The following is an 11891-nucleotide window of genomic DNA, read 5'->3' as shown; positions in this document are numbered from 1 at the left end:
ACAGAGTGAGATAAATGTATTTGTTACGGGGAAACGCACTGGCACTGCAATCTCTATCACCGCAAAATGCATTGATGTGAGTGGGGACACAGATAGGGATTGGATTTTCAAACCCCGTGTTTGTGGGTCGAAGACTGAGATTTGCATGGCGGTCATTTCTTTGATTTTAATTTTGATCAGGACTCTCATTTTCTCATGGTCGATGAATGATGAATCCTCTTGCTTGCCTTTTCTATAAAATTAAAAAAGGGTCACCCAAAAGACCAGAACAAACACCCCGTGTGCCATCTCACATTTGACTTTTCAAGCCTAGACTTGTTCTGAACCTCGTGGTTGGATTTTTAAAATCCCCATAGACACATGTCATCCTTTGAAACGGAGGAATACAACATTGTTTATTTACACGCAAACGCCCCCAAGGAGTTTTTTTTCTTTTCTTTTGTATTTTTTGTTTCTGAGGGTGAGCCTTAGAGCAACAATAAGGTTACTGTCAAGTGATTCCACCTGATGAGAGCCTTGTACACTGAGCTGCTTCTTCTTCTTTTTTGGGTTTCTGACCCGCTTATCTGCTGCAGTTGTTTTGCCAACTTCAGATCTGATGCACTTAATTTACCAAAAGACAGGACAAAAAGGGAGGGAAAAAAAACAATAAAGCCCAGCAGAAACACAAGTTTACGAAACGCCAGTCGTGTTGACTTAAAAACGCGAGCGCGCTCCAAGCGATGAACTTGGTTCTGTTGCATAGGCTTGGCTTTTATAGGCATGAAATATAATAAAGTTTTTTTTTTAATGCTGGCATAGACATTTTTTTTATTAAAGACAATTTATTTGAGATATTATTGAAAGCTAAATATATATCTCTCCTACTAAAGGTTACATCCAATGTCATTGGTAAATATATAATAAAGTTTTTTTAAATACAAAAAAGTATATAATGAAGTTGAACTAACTGTGATGGAACGGTGTCTTAGTGGACCAAACTAGGCCAAGAATTGGTCCGATGGGATTTATCTTGATGCCGAGAGAAAGTGGTTTCACATGGCTTATCGTTTGACTTAATTAATTGTCAAACATTACCGACTTGAACCTCGGAATTTGGATATGTCTGCACCGTAATTGAAAAAGCATATTATATAAAAGAGTTTAGGAAAATTTGCTATCAGCTAAGAACAGAGAAAATCTCCAAGGAACCAGAATACGCAAGTAACTTGTTTTGTACAATTTAGCAGGCAACTCCCAAGTACAAGAACATGAATGCGGACCGTCCTAAAAATGTTCACTCGTGAAAATATTAGATTAGCACAGTTGTTAGGCTGGATATATTTATAACATCGTCAGTTCTCTTCTGTAAAACCAGACATGTTGATGTAAACAATGACCCCCAAGATGAAGACATAATCGATGAAACTTTACTATGGCATTTTTCCACGGCATCCGACGTTGAAATTACTGTACTCATGCATATATAGCATAGATGAATTCTCCCCTCCGTATCTGCGGTTGACTATATTTTTCATTAAACTCAGTTACACGAAACAAAGGCGTAGGTCATAGGAATGTGCTTGAAAAGAGCTTGGGACGGAGGTCATAGGAATGTGCTCTTACGATCAGATTCTCAGGAAGCTTTGAAGCTTCTGCAGACGGACCCCCCCTGACCTACACGACGACTTCAACCTGATTATGGAACCCAAGGAGATGTTGCAACGGGATTGGCGTGTGATACTACAATACTTAGCTAGAGACGACAATCAGGTGGCTGACTCCTTAGCAAAAAGAGCTCTGGCGAATCCTTACGCCTTCAACTTTTGTGTACTGATGCTGTTACCTGTTTTATGAGATTAGGCCCCGGAGATTAGTTTGTAATTTTGTTTTCTTTCCCTTCTATCAAAAAAAAAAAAAAAGGCGGTTCGAGTCTCTGCTTTCCAATTGATACAGCAGCAATGAATTTAGCCCTTGATATATGTTATAAAGGCAACATATACAGTGGGAAAAAAAAAACTACACACACATGCACGCATTTTGGATTCCCTATAGTGTCCAAATTCATGAAATGTTCAGGTACATATAAAGTAAAAAATTCAAGTTATTATTATTTTTTTAATCTCATTTATAACAAATTTATTCTTCTTTGAGCACCTTATGAATCTCGGCATTGTAGGAATCATGCTGGTAAAAGGGTAAAATGGCAAATACTTTTACAGAAAGAGCACAAGTAGGAAAATCAGAAAACGTTTCGAGTCGCAATTGACATTATCTGTAACGGAAACAATGCCTGGAATTACCAATTCATAGACGCCACTTTATTTCTGGCCACCACAGGCCACATTCATCTGGGCGTAAAGATAGTAACTTCGCTCCATATCCAGCTGGTAGTACCCAAGAACAATAATAGTTGGGTCTTGTGGGCCTTCCGAAATTGTGGGTTAACCAATCCAGCATAAGCGGCCCAAATTGAGAGTCTCTTTGAATCTCCCTCAAGTGTGGGAATCGGAGGCGCAGAGCCGAACCGATTCCAGAAATTACAATCATGGCTTCGAGGCTGCTTTTGCTGAGAAGGCTCTCGAGGTCGGTGAAGCTCTCACTAGCATTCCCATCTTCAAATTCTTACTCTTTGGTTCATGGGACCCGGCTTCTTCCTTTAAAGGGGTCACAAATTCTGGGTTTCTTGGAGAATTTTCATCTGCCTCCTTCTTCAATTCCTTCCCGAAGCTTTTGCTCTCGCAGTTTGAATGTTGAAGGCCCCACTGCTATTGATTACCGGTATGCAGTCTCCTCTTGTACTTGGTTCATTTTCCTATGGAACGCTCCCGCCCCTGAGTTAATAGTGTTCTATTTGATCCTCAAAACCAAAGAAAATGGGGAAAAGGTAGTTTCCCGGAAATTTAAAATTCATCAGAATTATCTGTTGGTTGGGTTCATTTGCAGTCACTTAACTGCGTCAACCGTTATGGTTAAGTTGCTTGGTTGAATTTAAGTACTGAATACATATGAATAACAGTTGTTATTGAATTGGTTTACCTTTCTTATTTTGTGCAACTAAGTTGTGTAGTTAATAACATTATCGCATTGTTAGCGTTGTTCCAATTAGAAACGGGCAAGAATAGGTTGGTAATGATTGATGTGAATGCAGTTCTATACTGCAGGAGGATGAATTTCACAAACTGGCAGATATTACTATACATGAACTACAAGAGAAACTCGAGGTATCTCTAGCTATTGTTTTATCAGAGTATTGACATCCACTACTGATTTTTGAGTTCATTTATCATCCATCTTATATGATATTTGTGACTTTGGGAAATGTTCTGTAACTGTGATGGAAACGACGATCGAAATATTATTTTTATATTGTTTAAATTCTTGAATTTAGGCACTTATGATCTGATTTGCCTTGTTGATTGATAGGTCTATGGAGATTCCGTTGAAGTTGATGGATTTGACATAGACTATGGGGTGAGGACGATTGTCTGGGACTATTAGCAAATGAAAATTGATAATCAAATATTTATTGAAAGGGAAAATAAAGTTTTTAGATTTTTAAATTACAAATTGATGTCGAACGAATCAAATTTTCAAATTTATAACTTGATAATCGAAACTTAATTTGATTATTTGGTATTCTAAAATATATTTCTTAACGATTTTTTTTTATTAAATCTTTTTTGGAATTGGTCATTTCCACATTTCGCCTGTTAGTTTGAGAAGCGAATTTCTATTATGGAGTGTGTATTATGTGTTTTAATATGTCATAGCATTTTGCAGAATGATGTGTTGACTGTAAAACTGGGGGACCTGGGCACCTATGTGTTAAACAAACAAACACCAAATAGACAAATATGGCTGTCTTCTCCCATCAGGTATTTATTTGTGTTATCGGTTTCCTTCCCTTCAGAATTTTCCATGCTTGGTTTTTTTCTTGAAATCTTTTAGCTGTTTCTTGCAAAGGAATATTTGTGCTGTAGGTTGCATGCAAATTAGTTCATTTTGTCAAGTAAAGAAGCATGCTAGTTGCATGTGCTTTACATGCGGAGCTGTTCTATTATGCATGAATACCAACATTTGCCAGATAAATGCCAAATTTTGTCAAAACATCATTAGAAGGTTCACATAAATTATAATGTGTAGGTTGTACCACTCTGGATAGTTATTGACATTGAAGTTAAATCCCTTTGACTTGTCATTGGTCTTACCTTATCAACGTAAATGAGGTAGTAGGTGGTAGAAATGCGATTGCAAAACTCCGCCAAGTAATTAACTGGTTTAAAATCTCCTCTCTGCCGTTTTTGAAATTTCTGACATACAGGATTTGAGATGAGGAAAGATTTATGTGCAGTGTTTGCGAAAGAACCCATTTACTCATGTTGGTTTTCACTTCTGTAAAAATTCTAACGTTTTCATATTCAAACAATGAGTAGGGAGGAGATTTGATGTTTATAGTGTGTCTTATAATTTTGATGAGATGGCTGTAGTCGTAGTACCCTGTATGTGGAGATTTGAATACTTCATCCTTCCAAGAACATAGGTAGACAAACCTATTGATGCACTTTTGAAAGAGTATCTTACAAGCATCATGTGTCCTTTCTTTTCTGACGGTTACTTCAGTAAATCACTAGTTTAGCTCTCATTGACGTTTTGATTGGTTATAGTGATTTAGACTATCTTGTTACTTTGGAGGCCTCTGTTATTCCAAATCTACAGGTTTAATTATATTTGTTGAAGGATAATCCAATGGAGAACATTGTGAGTTTACTCACCATTGGACGTATTCTGCGTCTAAGTATAAGCATTAAACTAAGAATCTTGAGATGCATTTTAAGGGTGAGAAAACGCAAACCTATGGCCCTCTATAGAGTTTTCTTTTTTTGAAGCAAAGACATGTTGGTCTTCTGCACAATTATCAGATGCAGCCATGCAGGAAACTTTTATCCTTATCATGGGCGTATCGCTCGTCTAATATAGCCAAGGTCAGGGCGGTTGCTCACTGAAAAAAGTGTTTTTGGTCTGCACCAACTGTGGGATGAAATATATTTTAAGCATTTTTCTGTACCTGTTTCATTTCTCTTAGATGCCTGTCCGATGGATCGTATCTTTGTTTGCAGTGGTCCATCTAGGTTTGATTGGGATCAAGAAGCTAGAGCTTGGATTTATAGGCGGAACAAAGCAAACTTGTACAAAGTTTTAGAAGACGAATTTGGGCAACTGTGTGGCAAACCCATGGTTCTTTCCTGAGCTGTCGGGAAAGATTCCCGTCAATCTGAGTTTCATTTATGAAAAAGAAATCATTGATGATGAATTTTGACGTTCATGTGTACTCTTAGCCTCTCTTTTCGCCTTTACACCTTTTTATCTCATTGTATCAATAACACTGATTTGTAGAAGTCGAGTGTACCATCTAAATAATAATCTCTCCTAGAAATTCAGGCGTAACCACGCTGTCGCCAGCTAGAACGTTGTGAGGAATTGTAGTTACGATCGTAGTGGACATACCATGCATCGAGTTTACTTATTCAACTAGCATTTTGGCATGCATTGCGAGGTTTAATTCAGCTGCTACTGCAAAGTGAAAACTAGTCGGTTCGCATGATGTCCCTTGATTAAAACCAAGTTCATCAAATTAGCAGGATTATATGCGTGCCCCGTCTCTCTGTAACAATCGCAGTTACTTCTGCAATGGCTGGTGGCCCATGCTCCATTTTGCGGCAGAATACTGGCACCTATTATGACCTGACTTCTCCACAGTCTGACCATTCCTTATGTTTGGTGGAAGCCAATTTAATAGGGTGCCATTCCCCTCTGCACAATCTGGTGGCCCATGAATTTCCAAATGTCAGTCACTCGTCTTCGCCAATTCATCCCCTTTCAGCTCTCCGTGCGGCAGTGCGAACTTTCTGGTGAGGAAGTTTTTACTTCTGAAGCCAACTGCCGATTTCTATGGGTCCACAAAATTAATACTCCTCCCTGTCCTTGTTATAAAATTCATAAATAAGGAACATTTAGTTAAAAATAAAAAATAGATTAGAAACCCTTATAATAAATGAGAAAAATGATATAAGAAAATGTGTGGAAAAATGTAACAGGAGAAAAAATAGTTAAAGACAACATTAAAAAAATACATTAAATATGAAGATAAACATAAATTAAAGCTTTCAAAATAGATTATACTCCTTTCTAAATTTAAAGGTCATAAATAATATTTTTATAGTTTCGCACAAAGATTTCCGCAAGAATTATATGTTAAACAGAGAACATGAGGTCGAAATCATGCTTCAGTTTATGTAGTCCGATCACTAATGTCTGATCATGGAGACAAACTTGGCCAGTTTTTACAGCAAGTACTCGATTTGAGAATGTGAATGTGGGCGTTATGACGACATCTTAGTCCATCCGTGTCGTCTTGTTTGGTTATTACTTGTCAATCAAGGCACTAGTGCAATCATGCTTTCGTTCGTTTCACAACATTTTGCCACGGGTTAGTACAGAAATATATGCAGCCCCGTTGATCCAATAATGGGGGCGTGATTAGTGGTCGCTTTAATTGTTCAGACATATACAGGGGAGGTTTTCAAGCTAAGAAGAAACAGAATTTGAAGCTTGGAAATGGAGGGAAAATCGCTGAGCCTGGAGCAAACATATCCCTTGAAACAGATCGGATTTTGTGTGTCTCCAATGATATGCTCCCTTCCCTTTCATTTCAAGTATGAGTCATTTCTAACTATCTTATGTGTATGGATAAAAATAATTAAAAGTATTAAATTTATCACAAAATTCAAGTAGTTTTTAATATTATTTTTGTTAATTGCACTAATATTCGACTCCGTATTAAGTTTTGCTTTTTCACTACTCATATATAGGCATATATGAAAAAATAACATTTAATACTCTTTAAAAGTTAAGACTATCAAATGCCTTGTAAAAAGAACGCCTTCTATATATGTGTGTATGCACATCACAAAAGTATTTTTTTTTAAAAATCATTTCATCCATTTTTATTTGACATTATAATATAAAAAATATTCGTCAGCTTTGTCAAAATCAAATCCTTCCTTCCAGTGAGCCGAAGTCCTAAACACGAGAATATTTCGAATGGTGGGGGAAAAAAAACGATAATATCTCATGGCCCAAAAAAACACCAAGCATGTGTTCCTTTACGACACCAATAAAGTGAAGTAACCCCCTGAAAGTCATTTTGAATATAATTACGTGGATATTCACAGTTAACTTAAAAAGAATTGGAATATATCTAAAAGACGCTAAACCGGGCAGAGAGATGACAAAAAATAGCCAGGAAGAGAGACCCGGTAGCGTTTTCCCTTTTATTAATGAAGTGGTTGGTGATGAATGATGAGAGGCAGCCCACATGTGTTTCGTAATGAAACATTGAAAAAGGGAACCTTGTACGACAAACAATTATTGATAAAACAAAGAATTTGGAGCTCACACAGCGAAGAAGATGAAACGGTAGGAAGTGAGATGAGAGGAAGCGCATTTGTTGAAAGCGGAATAATAGGGACAGGGTCACATGTCGGGGGTTTGAAGCCGTCCAAAACTGAAAAGCAAACAACAATATATTCAGTTTCATGATAAAAGAAAGGCGAAAAACAAACAAAAGTGAGTGGATTCTGTTGTCGTTTTCAGGGCATTGAGGAACTTCAACTGAGCCAAAAACGAAGCATATGGAACCGCACCTGCCACAAAGCACGCCGTTCCTCCTCGTCCTTACGCACCCTTAACGAATTTGCACCACATGAACCAGTCAGCCCACTACCACCTCGCTTTTTAATTTTTCTCCTTCTTTGGGTTATTCTCTGACTTTCCAACGAGTCCTATTTCTTTCTCACTTCCCCCCCCCCCCGGGGGGCCTTGACATGATTTTGATGTTGCTTTTGTGTGAGTGCATGAAAACTAATCATTTCAAAACGTGAACAGCTCAACACACGGGTTTTGTCATCTTTGAGACTGGTCAGATCATCAATCCTATTCCTTTATAATGTGTTGCAAATACGAGTTAAGAGAGAGATCATCCCACAAAAACTAACCCACTAGATAAAGACAGTCCTTAAACTTGTAAGAAATCCCCCTTTTTGTGAATTTTTTTGATTTGGGACTAATAACAAAATGTTGGTTCAGTCGTTTGTAATATGTTTCACCTTTGTATTGTAGGGGGCCAGCTCAATGTGGAACACCAGAATTTAATAGCCGATGTATCCATTCACTATACTATTGGGTCTATTTAATGGTAACTTTAGCAGTACTAAATTTTAAAGCTGAATTTGTCGAGCGGAAGACCTGCCAACACTTCAATAATATGCGGGGCCCACTCATGATTTATCCTTATAGGGAGCGATATAAAGATCACCCCAAGATGAGCATATCTATATCTTTATCCCGATCAACCCGTACTGTAATAAAAAAATTAATAACTAATCTCAAGCGGAGGAAAGCTCCTCACAGCCACATGTTTGCTTGCAGATCCGGTCAAGTAGTTTATTTTAAAAATAAAAATATCTTTTGGAATCATCACCATTCATTAATCCTGGTACTAATCCAGACAGCATTTCAGGATATGCCTACTCTGTGCATTTCCGAAACTAACCTTGTATCATTAGCAGGAGTCCAGGCCTAAACCCAGCACCACTAGGGGCACGTCACGACATTCGGCAGACCAAACACGCATTATCTTGCCCTTAATCATTGGTCAAATTATACTGTTCATACTACGAATAAAACCAGGGGCACTTTGATTAATGGAAAACACTTCACTGACTCTGGATCACAAGCCAACGGAAGGCACACGAAACATTCATTCCGTTTTTGAGATTTATTTCTAACCCTCAAGATTCAATTGATCAAAATGGAGACTTCAAATTTTAGGAAAATAATTTTTCCCGAATACATTGGCTATATTGCCGTCGGATATAATTATGACTTTCAAACACTTGTTCCTGAGTTAAAGCGTGCTGCTATTTTGTCGAAGTCTGAAATGAACAATAATACTCGTATTTATTACGTAGTAAACGACAAAGTTCAAATTAATCACAAAAACAAAACTACGAGATTCTGGTAATTGTAATTTAAAAAAAAAAAAAACAGGTCATTGTCACTGTCCACGCAACAACAAATTTTATTTTCAGAAAGCATGAAAATAAGATGTCTGATCAGTAGTGCAATTAGTTAATCAATAATAAATAATTAATAAAATAATAATATCTGATAGTACGAATTCCATTCGGCTCGCGTCTCCAGAACAATCACCTTCCAAGAGCAATCTTAAACCTGCTTGGGCCGTTCATCTCTACGGCGATCTGTACGTAGACACCGAATGCGATGCGAGCCCATCGTCTCGTGTTTCACGGCGGCGTTCCCCGTGGTCACCACCAATCTTCTCTGCTGCTTCGTTAACTCCGTCGTCTCACCCGCCATCAGTTGGACCCTGACCGTCCCATAACCAAAGTCACGTTGTTTCCAGAAACCATAACAATCAATTTCAAAACTCAAAGTGGAGAGAAATCCACAAATATGACGGAGACAACCAGATCACAAGATACAAAACAAAAACTTGAGTAAAAATAATAAAGAAATCTGAGGGAAACCTGGAAATTATTTTTGGATGCATTTTCGCGCCTTCGTTTCGAGGAAACTGATGTTCGTGATTCAGAGACATTTCTGTTGCCGTTATTAGACTCATCGCTGCTCGAAGAAGTTGCAGGCGGTGGGGGCGTCGTGGAGGACCAGGGGACTATTTGATGATCGGCCTCCCCATCACCGCCTCCCTCATCGCCGTCGGCGTCATCGTCGTTGTTTTCGTCAAGCATGGCATCGTCGTCATCGTCTTCCGAGTTTGTTTCGGTGTCATTGCCTCCTTCGCTTCCCTCGCCGTCCTCATCGCTTAAGTTCATTCCTCCGTCACAGTTCCGGCAAACCGAAACGGTGTTTCCGAGAACAGCACCGGAGGCCTTCCATGGCGTTGGAGACTGGCACGCATGACATAGAAGGGTCCGGGAGTGCCTGGCAACCAAGAAATTAGCTCCGTGAACCTTTGCATCGCAGTCCCAACATAAACTAGCCTGGTCGGATTCACAGTAGGTCCTCGCCGGAACCCTGCACAGCTCGCAGTTCTTCATCTTCTAGTCGTGTCAAAACGGGGCTGGTCTTCTGTTAGTCTACTGTGTTTCTATATGATTTCTTGCTCTCATTTCCTTTTTATACGAATATCCTCTGTTCCGCTAATAGATGAACGGCGGAAAGAAGAGAAAAGCAGAAGATTTTCCGTGGAATCCCGGAACTGACCCCAACTCTATACTCCAGCAGATTTCGCTGCAATACCTTCTTTGGCCACCTTCCAAACTACTCACTCCGTGCTATTTATTGCTTCAAATTAAAAAAAAGGACGTGTTCCATTTTATCAGTTTAATATTTATCTTAATGTTTAATGTAACATAATTTTTTTATTATATTTTTTCATATATTCTCTTTTTTTATTTAGTGTAAGAGTATATTTAAAAATAAAAAAATATCTTTAATCTATTTATTTTTTAATTTATTTTAGCTAATTCTTTATTATTTAAAGTTTATAACAAAAATTGGAGGGAACGAGGAGGGAGTATAAGATAACAAATGACTCCATCAACATTTATCAAGATTACTGTGTCAATTAAGATTTTACTTATAATATTCAAGCTACAGTGGAGCTGTGCATTTGGACCAAACTTAGTGAACATACCTCGTACGACTTTTGGGATGCATTCAATGAATTTAATTTTTTTTTGACCAGCCAATGAATTTTTTGGCCAAAACCAGCTAATGAATTTAATATTTAGATTTTGTAAACACCTATGCATGTATATAAATGAACAGTTGGTGAGTGTGATTTTTGTTTGTTGATAATGTTTTGATTTGATTTGACTTTGTAGTCTTATTATCCGCTATCAGGGACATCTATTTAGATTTTATCATCAGATATCGAAACAACTAACTAATGTAATTTGGTTTGATAGCATTTTACAATATTATCCTTTTTTTCACTTATGGTATGAAAATTTTGAATCTTTTTTAAATATAAAATAACATACCTTTAATTACATGAATACTTCTTATGGAAATAATTTCTTGAACTTAATTCGTATGCATAAATTCTTCTAAAATTTTATGCGTCACTAATAAAATTATAAACTAATTGAAAATAAAAAATATTTTTCTGAAGAAAAATTTAGAAACACTCATTTGCTTTTTTTAACTGTGTTTATTGAAGCTCACAAAATCGACTACCCCAAAATTGTTTCCTGCATTCAATTTGGGAATAGTACCCATTAAATATAAATTTTATATTTTAAGTGTATGGATATCGATTTTTAGTATTAGTATGTTGATAATTTTTATGGAGCGATAAAATTGATTTTCGGTTTGAAAATTATTTTTTATGATGAACAAGAGTGACGTGGAATTTAATCAAAATTATGTGATAAAATACTTTTAAAACATGAAGGGTAAGAAAAAAGAGGAATAATTTAGGTAAAACTGTAAAAAAAACACTTTTAAAATAAAAAATTACAAATAAGAACTTGTGACAATATTAGTATAGATTTTGATAAAAAAAAATATGGGTCTTAATAATACTCCTTCCGTTTCTCATTATAAGAGACATTTAATGTTTATAGCATGTTCTTATATATAAGAGACACTTAAAAATTGTCTCTACTTTTTTGTGTTGATTTCCTATTTTACTCATATTTATCGTCTCCAACTTATACTTTCTCTCCCTCCCACTTCTCTTTCTTTCAATAATTTAATTGTCCTCTCTCATGCTCTCTCTCCTTATTAATGAGGGTATTTTTAGAAAAAAATTATATTTTTTACACATTGATTGTTCTTAACTAATTTTAACTATTTTTTTA

At 36.8% G+C, this 11891-nt stretch overlaps 2 protein-coding genes across 3 annotated transcripts; one reads left to right on the top strand and one right to left on the bottom strand.

Annotated features, from left to right (window-relative positions):
- Nucleotides 1–2518: 2518 nt before the first annotated feature.
- LOC114763000 (frataxin, mitochondrial-like) lies at nucleotides 2519–5441 on the top strand. 2 transcript variants are annotated; one of them, XM_028952596.1, is made up of 5 exons: nucleotides 2519–2760; nucleotides 3131–3203; nucleotides 3406–3453; nucleotides 3763–3857; nucleotides 5100–5441. In XM_028952596.1, the coding sequence occupies exons 1-5, from the start codon at nucleotides 2528–2530 to the stop codon at nucleotides 5227–5229; spliced, it is 579 nt and encodes a 192-aa protein (XP_028808429.1). In that variant the 5' UTR covers nucleotides 2519–2527; the 3' UTR covers nucleotides 5230–5441. The 2 variants fall into 2 exon arrangements, with proteins under 2 accessions (XP_028808429.1, XP_028808430.1); XM_028952597.1 differs by lacking the exon at nucleotides 5100–5441 and adding an exon at nucleotides 4126–5008.
- Nucleotides 5442–9090: 3649 nt separating this feature from the next.
- Nucleotides 9091–10311, bottom strand: LOC114763004 (zinc finger protein CONSTANS-LIKE 2). The gene is made up of 2 exons (XM_028952600.1): nucleotides 9591–10311; nucleotides 9091–9430 (listed from the first exon to the last, which is right to left on the bottom strand). Exons 1-2 carry the CDS (start codon nucleotides 10119–10121, stop codon nucleotides 9410–9412), a joined length of 552 nt encoding a protein of 183 aa, XP_028808433.1. The 5' UTR covers nucleotides 10122–10311; the 3' UTR covers nucleotides 9091–9409.
- Between the last annotated feature and the right edge of the window lie 1580 nt (nucleotides 10312–11891).

Source organism: Neltuma alba, unplaced genomic scaffold, assembly GCF_004799145.2.
Source record: "Neltuma alba isolate B1F8T4 unplaced genomic scaffold, ASM479914v2 tig00011249_pilon, whole genome shotgun sequence".
Lineage (NCBI taxonomy): Eukaryota > Viridiplantae > Streptophyta > Magnoliopsida > Fabales > Fabaceae > Neltuma > Neltuma alba.
The sequence above is the reverse complement of the archived record's forward strand: the minus strand, read 5'-3'. Positions and strand labels throughout refer to the sequence as shown.

Coding starts and splice junctions, on each gene's coding strand:
- LOC114763000 (XM_028952596.1), top strand. CDS start 2,528: ATGGCTTCGAGGCTGCTTTTGCTGAGAAGGCTCTCGAGGTCGGTGAAG. Junction 3,204..3,405: donor AACTACAAGAGAAACTCGAG/GTATCTCTAGCT, acceptor GTTGATTGATAG/GTCTATGGAGATTCCGTTGA. Junction 3,858..5,099: donor TGGCTGTCTTCTCCCATCAG/GTATTTATTTGT, acceptor CTTTGTTTGCAG/TGGTCCATCTAGGTTTGATT.
- LOC114763004 (XM_028952600.1), bottom strand. CDS start 10,121: ATGAAGAACTGCGAGCTGTGCAGGGTTCCGGCGAGGACCTACTGTGAA. Junction 9,431..9,590: donor CATCCAAAAATAATTTCCAG/GTTTCCCTCAGA, acceptor TGGGACGGTCAG/GGTCCAACTGATGGCGGGTG.